The sequence below is a fragment of the Ailuropoda melanoleuca genome, chromosome 4, assembly GCF_002007445.2.
Source record: "Ailuropoda melanoleuca isolate Jingjing chromosome 4, ASM200744v2, whole genome shotgun sequence".
Taxonomy (NCBI): Eukaryota; Metazoa; Chordata; class Mammalia; order Carnivora; family Ursidae; genus Ailuropoda; species Ailuropoda melanoleuca.
The window spans coordinates 93475803-93500282 of NC_048221.1; the positions used below are offsets into that span (position 1 = coordinate 93475803).

At 43.6% G+C, this 24480-nt stretch overlaps 1 protein-coding gene across 1 annotated transcript; it reads right to left on the bottom strand.

The window, feature by feature from the left end:
• Positions 1-5303: 5303 nt before the first annotated feature.
• Positions 5304-24282, bottom strand: FIGLA (folliculogenesis specific bHLH transcription factor). The gene is made up of 5 exons (XM_011219318.2): positions 24074-24282; positions 18102-18254; positions 16276-16500; positions 5599-5633; positions 5304-5360 (listed from the first exon to the last, which is right to left on the bottom strand). Exons 1-5 carry the CDS (start codon positions 24272-24274, stop codon positions 5345-5347), a joined length of 630 nt encoding a protein of 209 aa, XP_011217620.2. The 5' UTR covers positions 24275-24282; the 3' UTR covers positions 5304-5344.
• Between the last annotated feature and the right edge of the window lie 198 nt (positions 24283-24480).

Genomic DNA, 24480 nt, shown 5'->3' on the forward strand with positions numbered 1-24480 from the left:
CTACCCAGAGCTTCTCATTCACTCCCATTTCCCTTCCAGAATGGCTGATTCCATAAGCCCTTTCCCCATTCTCCTGTCAAAACCTGCTAGAATTATAAGCAGCTGAGCCACTGGGACCCAAGGTCTGCCTGGCCAGAACCAGGAAGTCATGTGTTCACTGAGACACTTCAGGCAGCTCTGCATTATTGGTGCTGAGTGATGACATCTAGGGAGTCAGGTACATCTTCTCCAAAGCCCTGAGATCATAGTTATGGTGGGCCCTTTTCTGAAATTGAACCCCAAAAGGGAAGAGAGAATTTTTGTTTAGTCCAGAAATAGCAGGCTTCATAAATCCCCTTAGTCATCTCCATCACTCAAAAATTTCTCTTCCTGATGTATTATTAGCTTTCTCAAACTAGTAATTGCAAACTCATGTTGGCTCCTGCCACTGCTCTGAGGGCTTTACATGCATTTTTATTCATTTAATCCTCACAAGAACTCCATAGGACAGTACTATTATTGCCCCATTTTACAGTTGAAGAGATTGACACACAGAGAGATTACGTAACTTGCTCAAGGTCACACAGCTAGTGGGTGGCTGAGATGGGATTCAAACTCACACAAAATGGCTCCAGAGCTTAGAAGCCCTACCACTATCCTGCACATGGCTTCTGGGAGGAGAAAAAAAAATAACTTGGAAATGCAGAACTAGTACAAGACAGTGATAAAGTTGATTAGGCTGATAGCTGATACATTCTTTTCCCGAAAAAGTGATTCTGCTCTTCTGGTCGTCAAAGTGCTAAAAAAAATTGCATGGTGCACTGGGTGTTATATGCAAGTAATGAATCATGGAACTTTACATCAAAAACTAGGGATGTACTGTATGGTGACTAACATAAAAAAAAAAAAGTCCTAAAAAAAAAAATCCTCCAGCTTCTCTTATGTGCCATCTGAATGTGTCAAGTACTGGAAAGATTAGCGTCATCCTGTGGCTTTAGGAATTGTTCAAATATCAGATAGGAAGCAAGATTTCAATATATAAATTTCCATATTAATAGCCTCTGTGGAATTTTAATTGAAGTTCCTGAAGTTCTCACTCAATTCCAAATTCACTTTGAAATCCTACAAAAGCAACAAGAACTGCAGTTGGTTCCCAGGCTATCCTGGGAAGATCACAAGAATTCAGAGTCCCCACCACAGAAAACCCAAGATGTCTAGACCTTAACTAGGGATAGGAAAGCATAGAAGACTCCACGTCAGGCCCAGAAAATCACATTTAACTAGCCCCCAATGACCAGGTAATCTAAAATTAGATTTCCTGACTGATTTGCAATAAAGGTATTTCTAATCCCGTTGTCTCTTGACAAAAAAGGGTTTCTGGTCAGCAATAACTTATAAAGTAAGAAGATGGCAGTGTAAGAGACACCTATGGTGCCTCCAACTCCTGGTATTCATGTCCTTGTATAATCCCCTCCCCTTAGGTGCTGGCAGGACCTGTGACTTGCTCCTCACTGACAGAATACAGCAAAGGGGATGGGATGTCTTTTCTGTGATTGCCTTGCATAAGGTTCTTCATCTTGCTGACTTTCTTGATTGCCTTCTTTTTTATATGCTTTGATTAATTAAATAGCAATGCTAGGAAGACCTACACAGCAAGGAACTGAAGGTGACACCTGGCCAACATCCAGCTAGAAACTGAGGTCATCAGTTCAAAAGTCCTAGAGGAAATGAACTTGGAAACAGATTCTTCACCAGTCAAGCCTTCAGCTGAGACCCTAACCCAGACCAACACCTTGATTTCTGCCTTGAAAGGGAGCTTAAAGCAGAGGACCCAGCTAAGCCATGCCCAGGTGTGACTCCTGATCCACTGAAATGGTGAGGTAATGAATGTGTTAAGTTGCTATGGTTGTGATAATTTGTTACACAGCAATAGATAACTAATGCAGTGCCTTAGCACCCTCCAGGCACAGGCATACTTATCAATGGCTTTCCCCAGGGCATGTCAGAGGTGCTGGAGGGACTGACACCCCAGAGGACCTGCTCTCAAACAATGACCATCGGGAGTTGATGAATAACCTGGTCCCTCATTCCTAAGTATTAGAAGGACACCTCTGAAACATGTTGTACATAGTCTCCCAGAGTGCCTCAGCAGGACTGAGCCCCAGTGGCCCACAGCAGTAACCTGCTCAGTCATGCATCTTTCATAGTCTTCCTTTTCTTCCCTACATTACTTCCCCACTCCCCTACTGGTGGTTCCTGGGCTTGTCTCCCAAATAAACTACAAATCATGGCCTACTTTTAGGGAAATCAAATTTAAGATGGGGGGGGGGAGAGAAAGACAGTGCTTTCAAAGCAAGACCAATGATAAATTCTAAGTCTAGGTTTCCTGAAAATGCCCCTCTCTGAACAAGCAAAAGCATAGCCAACCCTGTGGCTGAGGACTGCTGTGGAAAGAAAAATGAACTGGGAGTCCAGGGTCTGGGGCTCCAGTCTCAGTCCTAGTGACTATGTGGACCAAGGAAGAATTGACCCTGGGTCTCACTTCCTAGCTGTAAAGTGAGGGTAACAGCCCTTGCCCTCTGCTATGGGCTGAATTGTGCTCCCCCTACTGGCCCCCTGTCGCCAATTGCTATGTCGAAGTCCTAACCTCCAGAATCTCAGAATGTGACTGTATTTGGAGATGGGGCCTTCAAATAGATAACTGAGATAAAGTAATGAGATAATTAGAAGATTAAAAAATTTGGTGCTATGGATAGATCCTAATCCAATAAGACAGGTATCTTTATAAGAGGAAATATGGATACAGAGATTGCAGAGGGAAGACCATGTGAAGACATGGGGAGAATTCAACCACCAACAACCTAGGAAAGGAAAACCAACTCTACTGACACCCTGATTTCTTGATCTCAGGTAAACTTCTGTTGTTCAAGCCACTTTGTTATGGCAACCCTAGAAAACTAAGTCTCCTACCACTCAGGGTTGTTGCGCAGACAAAATAGGATACTAAGTGTAAGTACTTACAGTCTTATTACTGATCAAAATGAGAAGAGGGAAGAGCCACACAGGGTGGGTGGTAAAGCAGCACCCACAGCTGGTGGAGAGGCCCCAGACTCCAGAAGAAAGGCAATCCTTATTATAAAGTGGCAGAGAAGTCAGCTAAATTGTGTCCTAGTGTTTTGTAGAAGGTAGAACGTACAAATGATAAAATTAGATATTTAACAGAGGAGATTTCTAAGCAAAATAGTGAAAGTGCAAATAGGGTCCTTCTTACTGCTTATAGTAAAATACAAAAGGAGAGATGAAATAAAGGAAGAAACATTAAACACAAAGGAACCAGAGCTTGAAGACTGGGAAAATTCTCATCTACATTGTAAAAAGTGAAAACACTTGTTCTGAAGAGAGCACTAAGGGTGTGGCTGAATAACCATTTGATAAAGAGGTCATGGAGTGTAACTCATGGACCTAACCAGCCATCTTAGCAGAGGCTAGGAACGGTGTTGGGTTTTTCCAGCAAAGATAGTGCTGGTTTGAACTAAAGGGGACAAAAAAAGCAGGACAGAATGAAGGAAGGATGAGACCACAAAGCTACTCAGTTGCAAATGTGCACTGCTCTTCCAGGAAAGGGAAGAATGACCCGAAAGACACTGCCATTCCAACCACAGGCCCAGGGGTCAAGTTGGTTTCTTCCTGGCTTCAGAGGGCAGAGCCACTGCAGAACTGTATGGGGCGATGCTTCCACCACAGTGGGCCTGGAAGGTAGGACACTGAGCCAAAGAAGATTTTTATAGGCTTAAGATATAATGGAATTTGCTTTGCTAGGTTTGGGAATTGCCTGGAACCCATCACTCCTTTCTTCTTTCTGATTTCTTCCCTTTGGAATGGGAATGTCTGTCTTATGCCTCCTCACCATTGTAGTTTGGAAGCACATAACTTGTCTGGTTTCACAGGCTGATGGCTGGAAGAGAATTTCACCTCAGGATGAATCACACCTCAACTCTCACACATACATGATTTAGAGGATATTTAGATGACACTTTGAACTTCAGACTTTAGAACACATGCTGGAACAAGTTAAGACTTTTGGGGCTATTGAGGGTGCCTGGGTGGCACAGTGGTTAGGCGTCTGCCTTCGGCTCAGGGCGTGATCCCGGCATTATGGGATTGAGCCCCACGTCAGTCTCCTCAGCCATGAGCCTGCTTCTTCTTCTCCCACTCCCCCTGCTTGTGTTCCCTCTCTCGCTGGCTGTCTCTCTGTCTAATAAATAAATAAAATCTTTAAAAAAAAAAGACTTTTGGGGCTATTGAGATGAAATGAATTATTTTGCACGTGTTAAGGGCATGAACTTTTGGAGTCAGGGGCCAAAAGCCATGGACTGAATTGTGTCCCCCTCCCGCCTTATGAGATTTGTATGTTGAAGTCTAACCCCCAGTGTGACTATACTTGGAGATAGGGCTTTTGGGTGTTTGTTAGGGTTAAATGAGGTCAAAAGGTTGGGGCCCTTAATCCAATAGGATTGGTATCCTTCTAAGAGGAAGGGACAAGAGTTTGCTCACTCACGCACACACTGCTGATTCTCTCCACCCATCCCCACCCTACCATGTGAGGCCACAGAGAGAAGTCTGCGAACCAGGAAGAGCAGCCTCACCAGAAACCAAAACTCTTCTGACCTTGATCTTGGACTTCTCCGCTTCCTGAACTGTTATTTAAGCCACCCAATACAGGATTTATATTATGCCAGCCCAAGAAGACATACACTTTCTGTGCCTTGGTTTCTCCACCTGTACAAAAAGGATCATCAGGTCTATCTCATAAGACTGTTACAAGAACAAGGTAACATATGGAAAGCATGGGAACAGATACAGCATATATTAAGTGCTATGTCTTTGTGAGCAATTGTTATAAAGATGAAGATTTCCTCCATGCTCAAGGTGCCTTACGGCCTTAGCTCGGTATTTAGACAGCCTTGAAAATAGTCACTGCCAGTGGCTAATGCCTACCACTCCATACTCTTCTAGCTTAAGTTTACATTCCTATTAAAGGTTAATTGCCCCAGGAAGGGTAATGGGCACTTATTCTTCAAGTGATGAAAGCAGACAGAATGAAAAATATTCTATTTAAGTCCTTGAAAGGATGGAATGGAAGCTGCATAGGGGTTGAGGGATAAGTGTGAAGGCTGAAGACCCTGAAATCTACTTCAAAGCATGAGATTAAGGAAAAAGAGTTGAGTAGATGTGTGACAAGTAAGGCCATTTAAAGGGTAACTGGTAAACTTTGAATTATCACAATTTTTTAAGAGACTTCAGAACTTTCAAGACTGCATTTATTTGTCTCTAGAAGGTAGCCCTGGGCTGGCCTTTTCACTTTTCATATTTGGGGGAGCCTGTAACAGAGAAAAAAGTCCCTTATAAATGGCTAAACGATAAAAACAGACAGTTCCCAAAAGAACTATGTAAAAAATATTTCATTAGTAACCAAAGCTGATTTAAACCATTTTTTACCTATTAAAATCCTATCATTTTAATAGATCCCACCATTAGCCAAGGATATAGTGAAATCAGCACTCAGAGTTGGCGGTATTATAAAGTGGCCCCATGCATCAAGTCATAGATTGTACCTACCTGTGAATCAGAACTTCCACTTCTAGGAATCTATCCTAAAAAAAGAAAGAAGGAAGAGGTAAACACATCATGCTATTTGCCATGTTTATGAGAGCAAAAAACTGAACACAACTTAAATGTCCAAAAATTAGAAAACCATTCCATTTAATGGACCATTAAAACTTGTAGAATAAGAAGAAACAGAACACACAGTGGTATATACCTGTGATAATTTCTTAATTTAGTTGTATAAGAAAAAAATTTTGGAAGCATTTTAGTATATTTCCATCAGTGGTTTTACTAAGATGGTAAGATCATTTTGGGTCTTAATATTCTGAAATCTCAACTTGAAGAAAAAAACAAATTCATGATGAAAAACAAAGTCACTCCAATCAATCACTGTGGATAATAAAGTACTATAGTCACATGCTTTAATTCAGCTTGTAAAAACACATTCACCTCTTTCCTAGTCCATTCTCATTTATATTTCAAGGGTGAGTTTTGTTAGAATTAAAAGCAGTAAAGAGTTTAACACTATTACCCATATGCCCTGATTCCATCCTTCACTGACCCAGTGGATATTGGGCAAGTTCCTTAACTTCTGTTTTCTTGTTTCCTGATGTGTAAAATGGATATAATTATACAGCACACAGTGGTCATGAAAATTAAATAAGTTAATATGTATACACCACCAGGAATAGTGCCCAGCACAAAATAAGTATCAATAACTTTTCTGATCTTGATCAAGTCTTTCCATTATGTATGTGATTAAGCTAACATTTTGAGTTCCAGTTTAGCTTTAAAAGTTTCATTTAAATTAAATTTTTTTTCACATATCCAGAGTGTGTTAAACCTAAGAGACAAATTCAGGTATTGCTGGGTTTACCCAAAGAGTTAAAGAATAATTAGATCCTATAGCCAAGGGTCTAGTGTATTATAGATCATTGTCTTAGTTTGGTTTTCAGTATTAGCCAGAAAATTCCAGGAATGTAATATTTAAGTATCAGAATATGAAAACTTGAAGATTATCCCTGTTGCTTTATTCTCATAGTTCGTTTAAAAAAAAAAGTCTACTGGCCCCTCATCTGAATAGTTGAAGTTCCAGGAAGAGGGTGGTCTGAGAAACCAGACTCAGCTTGCTACTCAGCCCCTCTGATAGGGTGGGCATACTACTGTTGTTGGTTGTATAGCTGCACGGTTTCACATATTATCCAATGTACCTTTCCCTCCCCCCACTGAGCCAATGCTTGGGGGTTGGAGGCAGGGAAAGAGGTAGATAGATACCAACCAGAAGCCCTCACTTACTTAGCTTCAGGTTTCAGTTCCCAGTAACACTAGTCTGAAAAGCAAGGCTCTCATTTGAAAGAAGCTGACTTTGTTGAAAGAGAGAATAAACATGAGGGTTCTGGTGGGCCAGAACTCAGATGGCAGCTCAGGTGAGCACAAAGCAGGGAGGAGGCAAGATATGATGTGGGAAAGATTTCCTACAACCAAAAACGGAGATGAAAGTTGAAACAGCAGGAAGTAGTTATTCAGAGAGGATAGAACTAGTTTGTAGAAGCTGGTTGATCCCTGGGAAAGAGTCTTACACCACACCATCCTGGGCCTTGACCCAGGGATGGGGAAGAGTTACATAAGGGAACAGAACCCAATAAAGGTAAAGAAGAATCTGAAGAAAACAAGGCTTTGTACCCACTTCGTGGGATGTAGCCTCTCACAGGAGTTTAGTGACCACATGGCTGAGGGACATCATCAAGTATGTGCCTGAGGGCAGCTGCATAGCCCATCTGGGAGTGGGAAAGTCAGGGAGACCAGAAGATGCCTGGGTTCTAAAGGGAGAAGGCCCAGTAAGCCTGGCCTAGAGAAGAGAAGCCACAGTGGGGCCATGGACATCCACAGCAGATGTCAGCTCAACAAGACTGGGGGCCCAAGAACTAGCTGGGGAAATACACATGAGCATTTCCATTGTAGCCTCCATAGTCCATACGCTCTTTACTGTACCTAAAGGAGGACAAGAGGATCTTCTACGGGAGCTGGCATAAGAAGCAAAAAGACCTATAGGGATTCTGAACATTAAGCAGATACGGTATTTACTCAAAGAAGTATTTACCCTTAATGGGGTAAGCCAGTCTTCCCACCATCTGAGTCATAGGGTCTTACTGGGTTCTCAAAAGTAGAATTCAATGTAGGAAGTTACATTTCTTCCCATCTAAATTGTGCTCATAATTGTCAGTCCGGCTTTGGTGTGTGAAAGTCCAAGTCAGGACCCAGAGATCAGAACCAGTATTGTGACCATAGCTTTGCCATCTCACATCTACAGGGAGAGCTGCATAGATGATATTCCAGCAAATGAGCTCCTTTATTATGTGCAGGGCTTTGGCCACCAAGGCCCATATGGTCTGTCTCTTCCCTTGGGTGCCTGATCCAAATTGTATGATGCAGGAAAACTCTACTCCTAGGTTCTTCTCACCTCAGAGCACCCCAATGAGGCAGGTGCCCCAGGCCCATCTTCCACACAAGAAGGACACATTCTTGGGGACAAAAGTCTTCCAAAAAGTAAAGGAGTGATCCAAAGAGGACCAGAAGAATTCTCCAAAATACTCAAGTTGTATTTATAGCCCCTACCCTCCCACTGGAAGGTCTACCTTTAACACTGTCTTTGGAATCCATTTTATTGCTAATCCATTTTGTGTAATACAGAGATTAGAACAAGCGGAGAAGGCGGAGGGTGGGAGGACACACTGACTTCCCTCAGGGGCTAGCTACTGCGGTCCTAGTACTTGATGGCTTTCTGCTAACCCAAAGAGCAGTCTGTCTCAAGGGAGGTCAGTAGCACATCAGAGAAGTCCTGCCTCTACCTTTGAGAGACCTTCTACTCAATTCTTGCAATTCTCCTCTGTATCTTTGTGGGACCAATGAGATAGGCCTTTTATAAAACTCATATAAATATTCCCTCCAGAAGTCCACTAGAATAGATGAAGACTTACTTCAATTAATTTAACCACCAGGCCCATCATAGGTCAGAGAAACAGAAATTATTAGCTTTCTCGAATTGTGTTCAGCTCACTGGCAGAGTTAGGAGCACATACCAGGTAGAGATTTCATCAAATACACCAAACTGCACACACATACACTAAACCCACTTTTGTGATTGATTTAATTTTTCTGTGGGGACAGAAGATTGAGAGTTACAACAAAGGAAATCCCCCTCTCTTATTTTCATGAAGAAATTCATCTTTCCTCTAACATTCTCTTCTCATCCTGATCACACCAGGGCCTCAAGAGTCTTTCTTGGGTGCTGCTTGGATCTCTTCCTGAGTGGCTGCAGACTGGGGCACCCTCCATTGGATGTGGGCATCACCCCAAGGTTAGATGGATCCTGTATTGTATGCTCCAGATCTCACCTTTGCAAAGTTCCAGGGAGAACAACCAGCATCCATGTAATCACAGCACCAATCCCTAAACCTCCAAAGATTAGAAGACACTGTAACATCCTGAGCCAACACAACCACTAGATCAGCCTTCACTCGGAGTCGCAGTACTCTTGGTCCAGGGCTTCAAAGTCTAATGCCTAGACTGGTAATGCCAACAAGGGGTGGTGAGGCTGAGAAATCAGAGACCACCCACCCCATCAAAAAGAAGTTCAAGTTTTCAAAATACTCTGCTGGCTAAACCCATCAGAATATGCCCCATAGGCTACCAGTGAACACTGGGACAGACAGACGTGGTTCCCAAGGAGAAGCCTAGACTACCACACTGTGGTAGAGTTTTTGCCATCACGTAAAGCCAGCATCTGGGGGAACTATAAGATGGAAAACAGGAGATAGATGCTTCAAGTCCTTCCCAGGGTGTTAATGAATTCATCCCAGCTGGCTAGACCATCTCATTTCAGAGCTTAAAATGCTAGAAGAAATATCCCCAGTGATTAATTTCATACACAGATTACCACAACCTGCCGATGGGGTAATGGAAATCTACCACCCAGAGAGGCTTCCTTCTCTCAGAAATCCTTCCAAGGCATACTCCCAGAACAGGCTAAAATTTAGAACTGTGTGATGGCAGCACATCGAAGCCCCATAACAGGCACTTATGTTCATCCACATACTCCTTTCCAGAGCCCTTTTGACCCCAGCACAACTGGCATCTCACTCTACAACACTGAGGATGGTCTTTGTGCAGGGACATGCCTCTATAGATAACAGCCAACTCTGAACAAAATTCAGAGCCTTGCAGGATAGTGAAATGCCCAAGCCATAAACACAGGTGTCAAATAAAAGTAATAAACAACAGTGGGTCAGTGAACATCTTGCCACCCAAAACAGCAAAATCCTACACCTTGAAAGTCCAATTCTAAATGAGACTTGCCAGGACCTTGACATTGATCCCTATTCCTACCAAGGCCAGATGCCGTGGCTTCACACAGCTTGTGGCCCTCTCCATTTGCACACATACTTGCTGATTCAGTCCCCAAGTGAACCTGCTCTGGCCCGAGAAGTTAATCTCCATGCCTGCCATCAGCAGATTCTTATGTACTTCATTTGGAATTTTTGCCTCTCAGGAATGTTGTTGATCTTGCACAGCCTGTTCTGACCCCATCCTCAAATCCCCAAAAATGCCCATCTCTGCCAGCACCAGGATTCCACTCCTCAGATCCTTTCCTAGGGCAGGAAGAAGGGTGCAATGCCTGCACACTGAAGCTGGAGGCGGCCTGCCTCCCAGATCCTAAGCCCCTCTGTACATAGCATTTCAGTCCAATGAGTCACATCAGCTATACCCAGGTTTCCAGTTAGGGTGTCTGGCCAGGACCCTGAAACCCTAGATAATTAATCACCTGTTCAGGTAAACTGCACTGTACCCTTATAAGAATTGTTTGGCAAACAAAGGCCAGGCTGAGCTTTGTTTCCCTGGCCCCTCCCACTCCATCCTGGTTCTTGATTGTAAAATGTAAGCTTTTATAAAGTCATTAAAAGTGACTTTGAATAATTGCTCAAGCCACATGCCAATAAGGATCTTGGAGTTAGACCTATTAATAAGGAGAAAACGAACCAGAAAGATAGTCACACAGTAGGCACTTCAAAGAGAAAAAATCACTTCCCCCTCCCATCCTGAACAATTCAGTCCTAATCCTGTTAGTTCACAGTGAGGTAGGGGGATCCATGGTGACCCTGAGTGCAGTACTGGAGGCTGAGCAGGGTGAGAATGGCATCCACACATGGCGATGGCCATGTCAGAGGATGTCAGAGACCAAGAAGATAAAGGAAGGGGCCACACAGTGGGGTGGCCCATTGCAAAGTGGTAAAGTCCAATCAGCAAGAGAGAGGCTTTGGAAGGGCAACCTGGCATGGAGAGTCAGACCCAAGCCAGGTAAGAAGGTTGCCCAGGCAGAGGGGCAGGGTAGCATGGGGAGAAGACGCCCATGCCAAATCTGGTAGGCATGCATGCGTGTAGGTGACCTCACATGGTTAGCCAGAGTCCAAGCAGGGTGAGGAGATGTCCACCTGTGGGGTGAGGGATGGCCTGAGTAGAATGTCAGAGCCCGGGAGAGGGTTCTTACAGCAGGGCAGCTTGTCATGGGTGCTGTTATGGGCTGAATTATGTCCCCTCATAATTCATATGTTGAAGTCCTAACCCCCATACCTCAGAATGTAACTGTATTTGGAGATAGGGCCTTAAAAAGGGTGATTAAGGGACACTGGGTAGCTCATCGGTTAAGTGCCTGCCTTTGGCTTGGATCATGATCCCAGGGGCCTGGGATGGAGTCCCTCATTGGGCTCCTTGCTCAGCGGGGAGCCTGCTTCTCCCCCTGCCTGCCACTCCCCTTGCTTGTGCTCTCTCTGACAAATAAGTAAATAAAATCTTTTTTTAAAATGGTGATTAAGTTAAAACGAAGGGTGGGGGAATTGAGGGGAAATGGGCTAAATGGGTGATGGGTATTAAAGAGGCCACTTGTTGTGATGAGTACTGGGTGTTGTACGTAAGTGATGAATCACTGAATTCTACTCCAGAGACCAATTTTGCACTATATGTTAACTAAAATTTAAATTAAGAAAAATAAAATATAATGGAGGGTGGAAACAAATCCAATATGACTGGTGTCCTTATAAGAGAAAATTGGGGCGCACACACACACAGAGGAAAGACCATTTGCAAGTCAAGCAGACAGGCCTCAGAAGAAACCAAATTTGCCAATGCCCTGATCTCAGATTTCCAACCCCTAGAACTTTGAGAAATAAATTTCTGTTGTTTAAACCACTTAATCTGTGTTTTGTTATGGCAGCCCTAGCAAACTAATACAGGTGCTAAAGCCCAAAAGGGGTCAAGAGCCACCATGGGGGAGACATCACAGAGAGGAGAAGTGAATTACACATGGGGTGTCCTTGATGAAAGATTCACTCCGGGGCTCGGGGTGGGAAAGTGTATGATGCTCAAGCTCAGAACATCTTCTGCCAGAAAGGAAGTGACCAAAAAATGATAGTGACAGGTCAAGCAGAAAGGCAGCCCATTTGAAGGGGCCTTCCCTGGCCACAATGAGCACAATTTGAATAACAAAATAAATCATGAAATACTATGATATTATGATGATAACCTACTGAATTAAATAGAAAACTATGTGTCTATAATATACAATTATAAATGAATATAGAAACAACCAAAATGTTCTACAATTTAAAAATGGGGTACTTGGGTAGCTCAGTCAGTTAAGCATCCAACTCTTGATTTCGTCTCAGGTCATGATCTCAGAGCCGTGTGGTTGAGCCCTGCATCAGCTCTGTGCTAAGCATGGAGCCTGCTTGGGGTTCTCTCTCCTTCTTTCTCTCTTTCCCTCTCCCTCCTTCTCTTAAAAAGAGTTCTACAATAAGTAAATGGTTAAACTGTGACACATCCACCCCATGGGCTAATATTCAGCAATGAAAAGGGGGAACAGACTTTCAATACAACCACTGGGATGTTTTAAACGGCACTGTGCTAAGTAAAAAGCCAGACTCTAAAGAATAGCATGGAGGACATTAGGAGAAGGAAGGGAAAAATGAAGGGGGTGGAAGTCAGAGGGGGAGAAGAACCATGAGAAACTTTGGACTCTGGGAAACAAACTGAGGGTTTCAGAGGAGAGGGGGGAAGGGGGATGGGCTAGCCTGGTGATGGGTATTAAGGAGGGCTCGTATTGCAATGAGCACTGGGTGTTATATGCAAATAATGAATCATGGAACACTCTATCAAAAACTAATGAAATATTGTATGGTGACTAACAAAATATAATAAAATTAAATTAAAATAGAATAGAAGAGAATACATACTGCATGATTCCATATAGTATAGAACATTCCCCAAATGATATAGAGATGCAGAAGAGATTAGTGGTTGCCAGGGGGGTAGGGAGAGTGGAGATGTGGGGGCAGTGGGTGGGTAGCAGGCCGGAGAGCTTTATGGGGGTGGAATAGTGCTGTATTTTGCCAGGAGTGGTGATTCCACAAATCTACACATGTGGTAAAATGACAGGAAACTATACACACATAGTACCAATATTAATTTTCTCATGGTGATATTGTACTATAGTTACAGAAGATGTAACCATTAGGGGAAACCAAGTTAAGGGTAAAAGGGACTTCTCTGTACTATCTTTGTAACTTCCTATGAATCTATAATTATTTCAAAATAAATAAAAATCTTAAAAAAAAGAAACTTTTTATTTATTTGAGAGAGACAGAGAGCACGAGTAGGGAGGAGGGAGAGAGGGAGAAGCAGGTTCCCTGCTGAGCAGGGAGCCCGATGCAGGACTCGATCCTGGGACCTGAGATCATGACCTGAGCCGAACGCAGATACTTAACTGACTAAGCCACCCGGGTGCTCCAAAATAAAAAGTTTCACAAATATAGAATGTTTGGTGAAGAATAGGATACATAGATAGCTCCAAACCACCTGCACACAAAACACAGATTACAAAGGGAAAAAGCTAACTTTAGAGAGGCCCAGCAGTCACTGCATTAAGCAAATGATTGAAGTGAACATATTAATAGATCAAAATGTACCCCATCCAATAGGATGCAATGAGTAGAAAATAGCATCACTTCTGTGGTATTCCCGCCAAAGATTCATGTCTGAATCTAATCAAGAGGAAATAGACAAACACAAATCGAACATTCTACAAAACAACTGGCCTATAATCTTCAAAAGTGTCAAGGTCATAAAAGTCATGGAAAGACCAACAAAGTGTTCCAGATAACAAGAAGCTAAAGAGATATGACAACTAAATGCAACTCATGATTCTCAGGTGGTCCTTCTGCTAAAAAGGACATTCAGACTGTTGGTGAAAACCTGAATGGAGCCTGAGGATTTCATGGCAGTAATGCCACAACATTGACTTCCTGATTTTGACAGCTACACTGTGGTCTACAAGAGAATGTCCCCCATTCATAGGAAATGCACACTAATTAGGGGTGATGGGGCATCAAACTGACAACTTACTCTCAAAAGGGTCAGGAAAAAAGTTATTTTTACTCGCAACCCTTCTATAAGTTGTTTCAGAATAAATGCCTTTATGTTAACAATAAATGATTTAGATGTCAAAGAATGAGAAACCCTTCACGAAACTGATGAAATCCTAGAACATTTCTGCAAAAATGGCACTCTTTATATTCAGGCCTGGAAAATCACACTTGGCAGAAGGCACATGCAGATCTAAAAATCTCAGAAACATGATTCTTTGTTCATTCTAAGAATTAGCACAGTCTTTCAACTAGCAATTTAACTGCATTAGCTAAAAGACGGAAATGTGTCTAACTCCCTTTTTTAAAAGAAAGTTCCAGTTAAAACTTTTCTGTGTCTTACTAGAAAATGTTAGTCCCCACTTTAAATCTACTTACTATAAATGGCCTATTTCCAGGATCAATAATCCTTGGAAGACAAGGACATCCTGTACATCCTTGCTGCTGGTGTTGCCAAGCATAAGGCTTTTCTGTTTCCATTCAGGTTCTAGTCCCAGTCCAGGCCCAAAAGGACTGTCAGGAAGGTGCAGCTGGGCAGCTCACCACAAGAAAGACATGGTAATACCAACCCGCTAAGGTTCAGTGAGGATTAAATGCAAGTAAGAGTCTTGTCTTAATACACAGAACATATTAAAACTAACATTATCATTATTAACAGAGAGCAGGTTCAAGGTTCAGCTCAGGTCACATCTTTGTCCTTACTTTTGTTCTCAGTCATTCCCTGTCAGCTCATGTGGTAGCCATGGGAATTTTGTCTCCTAAGGGTTGACTGGCAAGGGAAGGTTTGGTTTATAGGTCAAGTGGCCAGAATATGAAAATCTAAAACTGAGCGTGTACAAAAGTAGAATCCTTAGAAAACAATAATCAAGTCAGAAATGGCAGCCAAGGCCAGCCAGTCAGGAGGAAGCCTGTAATACCTCAAACCAGAATAGAGCATTATTAAGGGCCAAGTGAATGAACTCAGAACACTTGCTACAAGCAGACCTAGGATTCCTGTGGCTTATTATTGATCACTCACCAATCAATACTGATTGCTCATGGTGAGTCAGATTTAATAATGTATCCAAGTGAACACTGACATCCCAAACACTGCACTAGACACCTCACTGACATGACTCCATTTGAGCCTCACAATTACTTGATGTACAAGACAGGTACAATTATCATTCCCATTCCACAGATGGGAAAACTGAAGATTAGAGAGATTCAGTAGCTCACCCAAGGTTACACAACTAGCAAGGGGTAAAACCAGCATTTGAACCCCAGTGTTTGGTCTCTAGAACCTGCACTCAACTGCTATTCTAAACTGCCTCCCACCACCAACCATCATTTGTGACTCCACAGCTCCCACCAACACTTATATCACACTAAGCAACTTGCTTGTTACAGTATGCTGGGCTCCAGTGCCTACAAGCCTTTGTTTCTATAGCAGTCATGCTGTAGAATGGACCAAGGGGTCTCATCAGAGTGCCAATGAGACACAGCAAGGGCAAAAAGTCTACCTTGTGGACTTGGAGAAGCAGGCTGCCACTTCTATCTAGCAGCTTCATTAGCTTGGCAAAGTAATAAGAGCTATTATAATAAACTATTGTTTTTACTTAGAAAATGCTGCCTTCCTATAGGAAACTGAGGGTTGCAGGAGGGGAGGGGGTGGGGGATGGGGTAAATGGATGATGGGCATTAAGGAAGGCACGGGATGTAATGAGCACTGGGTGTTGCATGCAACTGATGAATCACTACACCCTACCTCTGAAATTAATAATACACTATATATAAATTAATTTAATTTAAATTAAAAATAAAGAAAGTGCTCCTTCCCACAAGGCCAACTATAAAATAGGTGTGCATGCATGTGCACACATATGCATGGGGATGTGGTGTCACCACAGATCTTTATGTATGGCTACCTACTTCTTTTTCAGAAGACCTGAGTCAGAAAAACTTTTGATGAATTAATTAGTGCCATAAATAAGTAAACTTAGGTATGTACTGGATAACTCTAGAGGGGTTGCCTTCTCCTTGAATTGCTTACCAATTAAGATGGAAACACAATAATAGATTTTTCAAAGTAGCAAACTCCACTTTCCCACCTAGGTAACTTTCACAAAATGATCTTATTTCAATCATCTTTTAGCTTGGAAAATTCCACACACCTCAAGGAAAATATTTTGAGTTTTTTGACATCTATGTGGCTATTTAAGAAGAAACACTTTACCAGGCTCCTGGCTGGGGAGATAACTCCAGTCGTAGACATCACGCTCTGGCGACAAGTGTATGCTGACTCACCACTGCCACCATCTGCCCAGGGCCTTTCCTCCTCATTCTTCAAGCCCACAGTACAGCTAGCATGCTGGGTGATGTTTCTGGATAGATCTCTAGCCAAGGATATAGGTGGTTCAGAAGGATTGTTCCTATAGTTCTGGTGATCCGGATTTTGTCTCTAGAAACCATATTTAGTTGTCAAACAGTATAATAGGACAGTCATATTTTGAAGATTTAAGTCAATATATTTCAAAATTTTAATCAATGTAGTTTCATTTAAGTGATAAGGGCAATCTTAAGTTATTATGGATGGAAAGAAAATCATTACTCAATAGACTATATTTGTTTTTCTATAACCTTAAAATGTTGTGCAGTTGGCAACTGCATTAAAAAGATTGTCCCATGGAGCAGATTCTGTAGTTTATAATAAATGCAGCACAAAACAAAGCACTTCTGTTACCCATGCAAGGAAAAACTAAGACAGCCACCAGCTCATGTGCAAACACTATGGTCATGACACAACCCAAGCATCCAACTGGCTAACAGGACAATCCATTCCCACCCATTGGAGAATGTATCCCCTCAAGAGTCACCCAAATAGGACTAGTGGACAAGGAAAAAAATAGAAAATACCATTATATACCTGGCCATTCCTGCCCTAAGCTTCTAGAATGACTGTGTTTCTCTGCTCTCTAGTATCTGTCCTTCTCCTCTGTTCTTAAACACAATCACATCACTACTTAGAAAAGACTTTCACTGATCTAACCATTTTTCTTCTTCCACCTTTTTGATCCTTCTTTAAGGTCTCAGATTTCCAGGTTTAATGGACTTGAAGTTTGCCATCTGTGCTCTGCCTGGACTTCAGACACTCACATACACCCAACCCCCTATAAGCAGACTTCCAGCCCACTCCTATCCCACATCTCACATGCTGGGCCTCTCTGTAGCTTCTTGCACTACTTCCTTCCCTCAGATTCCCAAGATTCTCCCCTGCCCGACCTTAGGTCCTATCTTGCTTCTCCACCTCCCTGCTACCTTCTTCTCTCTGATGGCTCCTCCTTCCTCATGTCAATGGTGTCACTTAGGGCTCATTTCTAAGGCCTTTCTCTCTTTGTATCTTACCTCCTCTGATGACTAATCCACTACAGGTCTTCAAGGCTTGCCTGACCATGCAACCAGCCCATATAACTAGCCCATAGCTTCTACCGCCTAATGGACACTTCTGAGCTATGCACCCTGATAATGGTGGTGACAACTATGTGCTTTACGGTTTGCAAAGCAGGCTCAATTATTTCATCCCACCAAATGGTTGCAAACCCCATGAGACTGGCATCATAACCACTGCTGAGCATTCCACCAGAGTTGTCTGTCAGGGAGGAGCTCTCCAAGGCATATGCCTCTTCCTTTCTGAGTCCTGTCTGATGGAAAACCACCACTACAGAGTGGGTTTGTGGAAGCCTCCTCTCACGTCCTAGCTATCAAGGTTCTATTAAAGATTCGGCAGTTAGGAGCTAGGTCAGTGCCCTGGACAGTGACAGGAGGTAAGTACAAGATAATCAGGAACTTGGCTCCAAAGCTCACACAGATCTGGATTCAAACCCCAGTCCTGATATTTCTCAGCTATGTGGCCTTTACCTGTATTTTGGTTTCCTCCTCTATAAAACATGGATCATAAATAACTCACAGGATTGTTACAATCAACTGGAACATATAAGTTGCCTGGCACATGGAAAGGGCTCAATAAATGGTGGGTATTGTTCTTAATTCTTAAGCCTTTACCTCAGAGTCTTTGGCTCCTTCCAAAACATCACTGAGAACTTGTATGTATTCGGTTGCACCTTTCAGGATATCAACTTTGCTAGGCTTCCTGCTTTGGGGAAGAAATGGCACAAGTGCCTTCAGTTTGGCAAAACCACGGTTGAGATTTTTTATCTGTAAAACAAAAAAAACCACAGTGACATTTGTATAGATATCCACCCCCACCCCCTGTCCAAACCACAGAAGAGGGTTGTGAGGACTTGTTTGTACAGCTCTCATCTGGCCGATGAACCAAAGCAGGCACATGCCAGAGTCACCGCTCCACCAGCAGCACAGTTCCTGGCAATCGAGGAAGGAGTGGCATAAACTCAGCACTGTGGGTGAATGGGCTGGAAGGGAAGGAGGGGTCTGTGTTCTTGCTGAACCCCGGCCTCTTCCTCTTATAGCATACCCACTGTAATGTTCAGGCATTTAAAATGTTCGGAATTTAAAACCCAGCTCTACCGTGTACTAATTTACAAGAGTGTGTAGGACACTTCATATCACCAAGCTATGGTTTGTTTATCTGTGAAGTGGAAAATACCCACCTTGTAAGCTTTTTTGTGGTGATTAACATAATTACAAATAAAACACTTCCTCCTGACCTGTTGCATAGAAAGTCCTCAGTAAGTGGTACTGATAATGAATAAAATGTGCAAATACCACGAGAGACTATGGACTCTGGGAAACAAACTGAGGGCCTGGGGAGTGGGGAATGGGATAGGCTGGTGATGGGTATTAAGGAGGGCACGTATTGCATGGTGCACTGCGTGTTATACACAAGTAACGAATCATGGAACTTTACATCAAAAACTAGGGATGTACTGTATGGTGACTAACATAATAAAAGAATATTATTATTAAAAAAAAAGAAGTGCTGCTATAAAAAAAAATGTGCAAATACTCATCTACTCAAGCACTGTGCCATCAACTCTTTAACCTCTTTCCCAGCCAAATTGAGTCAAGTGTTAGAGTCCAGAGAGTCTGTATGTTGGCAAGATTTGAAAGGCCAAATAAGGCTATTTATCTATATGTTTATAATTAATTCTCCAGGGTCTAATCCTTCAGTTCCAAAGGCCTGGAACAATGATGACCATCCCCCTAAGGGGAACTGGCTTTGGAAAAACTGGCTTCCACTACACCATAAAGCCAATATACTCATATTGATTGAGAGCCCTCTCCCACTCCAGATCAAAGTGAACAATGGATATAGTCATCTCATTACAGCAGAATATAAAGACCAATAAAAGTATGAAAATGTGGAACTACAAAACAAAATAGAAATTAGATACATTTTTCATGTGCTAAGCTGGTAATACTGTTGTTTTGTCAATCATACCCAGCACTGGAGATGAACAAAAGGAACAGTCTTCTGTCCCATAAGAAGGGATTAAAATTAGTAAACTTCTCTAGAAAACAGTTGGGCAACTGGCATCAAAAGTTGTGAGACTATATAGATCCTATGTCCCAGTAATTCCATTTCTAGCATTTTATTTGAGAGCAATTTTCAGACATGCACATAAAACCAGTAGAAAGCTGCAAAAAGCATAAAGACTGGACGAATTATGGTCCATTTATATGACAGAGTACGCAGTAAAAAGATATTCTTTGAAACTATGCTTAAGAATGAGGAAATGTTGAAAGACATTGAGGAAGACATAAAAAGATGGAAAAATATTCCATGCTCATGGATTGGAAGAATTAACATAGTTAAAAATGTCCATGCTACCCAGAGCAATCTACACTTTCAATGCTATCCCGATCAAAATACCGAGGACATTTTTCAAAGAACTGGAACAAATAGTCCTTAAATTTGTATGGAACCAGAAAAGGCCCCGAATCTCCAAGGAACTGTTGAAAAGGAAAAACAAAGCTGGGGGCATCACAATGCCGGATTTCGAGCTGTACTACAAAGCTGTGATCACAAAGACAGCATGGTACTGGCACAAAAACAGACACATCGACCAATGGAACAGAATAGAGAACCCAGAAATGGACCCTCGGCTCTTTGGGCAACTAATCTTTGATAAAGCAGGAAAAAACATCCGGTGGAAAAAAGACAGTCTCTTCAATAAATGGTGCTGGGAAAATTGGACAGCTACATGCAAAAGAATGAAACTTGACCACTCTCTCACACCATACACAAAAATAAACTCCAAATGGATGAAAGACCTCAATGTGAGACAGGAATCCATCAAAATTCTAGAGGAGAACATAGGCAACAACTTCTATGACATCGGCCAGAGCAACCTTTTTCACGACACATCTCCAAAGGCAAGAGAAATAAAAGATAAAATGAACTTATGGGACTTTATCAGGATAAAGAGCTTCTGCACAGCCAAGGAAACAGTCAAAAAAACTAAGAGACAGCCCACGGAATGGGAGAATATATTTGCAAAGGACACCACAGATAAAGGACTGGTATCCAAGATCTACAAAGAACTTCTCAAACTCAATACACGAGAAACAAATAAACAAATCATAAAATGGGCAGAAGATATGAACAGACACTTTTCCAATGAAGACATACAAATGGCTAACAGACACATGAAAAAATGTTCAAAATCATTAGCCATCAGGGAAATTCAAATCAAAACCACACTGAGATACCACCTTACGCCAGTTAGAATGGCAAAGATAGACAAGGCAAGAAACAACAATTGTTGGAGAGGATGTGGAGAAAGGGGATCCCTCCTACATTGCTGGTGGGAATGCAAGTTGGTACAGCCACTCTGGAAAACAGTGTAGCGGTCCCTTAAAAAGTTGAAAATTGAGCTACCCTATGACCCAGCCATTGCATTGCTGGGTGTTTACCCCAAAGATACAGACGTAGTGAAGAGAAGGGCCATATGCACCCCAATGTTCATAGCAGCATTGTCCACAATAGCTAAATCGTGGAAGGAGCTGAGATGCCCTTCAACAGATGACTGGATTAAGAAGCTGTGGTCCATATATACAATGGAATATTACTCAGCTATCAGAAAGAACGAATTCTCAACATTTGCTGCAACATGGATGGCACTGGAGGAGATAATGCTAAGTGAAATAAGTCAAGCAGAGAAAGACAATTATCATATGATTTCTCTCATCTATGGAACATAAGAACTAGGATGATCGGTAGGGGAAGAAAGGGATAAAGAAAAGGGGGGTAATCAGAAGGGGGAATGAAACATGAGAGACTATGGACTATGAGAAACAAACTGAAGACTTCAGAGGGGAGGGGGTGGGGGAATGGGATAGACTGGTGATGGGTAGTAAGGAGGGCACGTATTGCATGGTGCACTGGGTGTTATACGCAACTAATGAAGCATCGAACTTTGCATCGGAATCCGGGGATGTACTGTATGGTGACTAACATAATAATAAAATAAAAAATAAAATAAAAAATAAAAAAAAGAATGAGGAAATGTCAAATCAAAACCACAATGAGATCACCTCACACTGGTCAGAATGGCTAAAATTAACAAGTCAGGAAATGACAGATGTTGGTAAGGATGCAGAGAAAGGGTAACCCTCTTACACTGTTGGTGGGAATGAAAGCTGGTACAGCCACTCTGGAAAACTGTATGGAGTTTCCTCAAAAAGCTGAAAACAGAGCTATCCTACGATCCAGCAATTGCACCCCTGGGTATCTACTCCAAAGATACAAAGTCGTGATCCGAAGGGGCACCTGCACCCCAATGTTTATAACAGCAATGTCCACAATAGCTAAACTATGGAAAAAACCCAAATGTCCATCAACAGATGAATGAAGCAGACAGACAGACACACACACACACACACACACAATGGAACATTACTCAGCCATCAAAAAATGAAATCTTGCGATTTGCAACGATGTGGGTGGGGCTAAAGAGTATTATGTTAAGTGAAATAAGCCAATCAGAGTAAGACAATTATTATATGATTTCACTCATGTGGAATTTAAGAAACAAAACAGAGGGGGCGCCTGGGTGGCTCAGCGGGTTAAGCGTCTGCCTTCAGCTCAGGTTATGATCCCAGGGCCCTGGGATTGAGCCCCGCGTCAGGCTCCCTGCCTGGCCAGGAGTCTGCTTCTCTCTCTTCCTCTTCCCCTCTCTCCACTCATGCTGTCTGTCTCTGTCTCTCTCTCAAATAAATAACTAAAATCTTAAAAACAAAACAAAAAACAGAAGAGCATAGGGGAAAGGAGGGAAAAATAAAACAAGATGAAATTAGAGAGGCCAGAGAGGGAGGCAAACCATAAGAGACTCTTAATCATAGAAAACAAACTGAGGGTTGCTTGGGGACAAGGAGGGGGGGATGGAGTAACTGGGTGATGGATAAAGAGGAGGGCAGGGGAAGTAATGAGCACTGGGTGTTACATAAGACTGATGAATCACTGAATTCTACCTTGATTAACGGATTTTTTTTTAAAGAATGAGGAAATGCTTTTGATAACGTTAAGTAAAAAAATAGAAAACTGTGTACCATCTCACAATTTTATAATATATCTGTGCACACACGTAACTAGAAAAAAAAGACATATATATATATATTAGTTGTATCTGTGTTATGGGAGTTTCTGTTCCCTAGCCATTCCTCTGTTTTTCAGGTTTACTAATTTTATCCTTGTAAAGAAGAACGAGGGTTATTAGCTTTAAAATAGAGGATAAAACCAGGACAGGGGCGCCTGTGTGGCACAGCGGTTGGGCATCTGCCTTCGGCTCAGGGCGTGATCCCGGCGTTATGGGATCGAGCCCCACATCAGGCTCCTCTGCTATGAGCCTGCTTCTTCCTCTCCCACTCCCCCTGCTTGTGTTCCCTCTCTCGCTGGCTGTCTCTATCTCTGTCGAATAAATAAAAATAAAATCTTTGGAAAAAAAAAAAAAGGACAAATTCTTCGCAGAAAACGATTGCTTCCTGATGGAAAGGCCCATATAAAATGGAAACTACTGAATCAGAGTCTTGTTCGAAGCCACATCATCACATAGATCGCAGGGTTATTTTCACAAGGGGTCTAATGCCTGGTGAAACCATGCTTTTCCACTCTTGCAGTTTCTCCAACTTGGCCTGGTCTTCTCTCACTTGGTCCTTTCTCCTCCTGCCCTTTCCCAAAGCTCCAAGCTGATTCACGGGGCTACACTCCAAAGGGCCTCAGGCATGCAGGAACGTCCCCAGCAGAACCTCCTCCTCAAGTCCCCCAGCTTGAAGTCGCGCCCTCCGCAACCACCCCCCTCCCCGCTCCCTAAGACCGCCTGGGCTGCCGCCAAACCCCAGGTTTACGAAGAGCAGAAGGGAGACCAGCCTGGACACGTTGGGGGCCCCGGTTCAGTTAGAAACACTAAAAGCCACCAGTAGATGTCGCTCGGACTACGGTCCACAGGACCACTGGGAGTTGTGATTCACCGCGTCCCGCCCTGACTGGGAAATGAGACACGGACTGGAGTGGGAGTCCGGCGCCCACCGGGGCACCGTGTTTCCTTACTCTAAAAAAGAGGGAAGAATAACTCCCACTGGGCCCCCTCACCCCATAATGGCTTCCAGGCAGAGATGCAGAAGGGGAAGGGGCGGTGGGATTCCTTTGCTCCCCAAGAGCTCACCCAGCGCGAGCGGCTGGGAGATGGAGACGCAACTCCCGGGCGCTAACCTTTTTGAAAGCACCTGCCGAAGAGAGACATTTTTGACGTTGTCACGGGCCTCGCGTGCCCGCATCCCAGCCCCAGACCCCGCTGCAGGTGGTTAGCAGGTGAGGAGGCCATCCTAGGGTCAAAGAACGAGCAGCCGGACGAAGGAGGAGGGTAACAAGGCCGCTACCATTCTCCCAAGCTGGGGACCCGAGTCGGGCCTCAGGAGGTTCGAGGCGCCTCCGAGCCCCGCGGGTGGGCGGTGAGTGGGTGCATCGGCTACTGGCCAGGTGTTTGGTGGGGAGCAGCGTGTCGTGGGGCGGCCGAGCCCGGGTGGCCTTGGGGACCCGCGCGGGGCAGGGCGCTCACCCGCTCGCGCTCCTTGGCGTTGGCCACGCGCCGCCGCTCCAGCACCAACTGGAGGTCCTCTGTCGAGGAGTAGCCTCCCGAGGGCAGACGCTTGAGCCGGCAGATGGCGGCCAGCTGGGGCAGCGGCCCGAACTGCTCCCTCAGCACGTCCTCCAGCACCTCAGCGGGCGGGACGCCCAGGAGAGCGGGCGCTGCGTCCATGGCGGAGGGCGGCGGGACGGGGGCGTGGGGGAGCCGCGCGGCCTTTCATCGCCCGCACCTGGGGCCTCACGAGGCACGGGGCGGGGCCTGGACCACCTGTCGCTGTTCTGCCTGCGGCTGATGGTCTCAGGAAGACTGGCCCTTGGGGATCTGGGTTTCAGCAGCTCCGCAGGTGATTTTGGTGAATACGGGATTACAGATAGACA

What these genes read in the sequence shown, in the direction of transcription:
- FIGLA (XM_011219318.2), bottom strand. Translation starts at nt 24,274, where the DNA reads ATGGACGCAGCGCCCGCTCTCCTGGGCGTCCCGCCCGCTGAGGTGCTG. An exon ending in ACGCCAAGGAGCGCGAGCGG is followed by an intron (nt 18,255 to 24,073) that starts GTGAGCGCCCTG and finishes TTTGTTTTACAG; the next exon opens with ATAAAAAATCTCAACCGTGG. An exon ending in TCTCCCCAGCCAGGAGCCTG is followed by an intron (nt 5,634 to 16,275) that starts GTAAAGTGTTTC and finishes TTCTTTTTTTAG; the next exon opens with GATAGATTCCTAGAAGTGGA.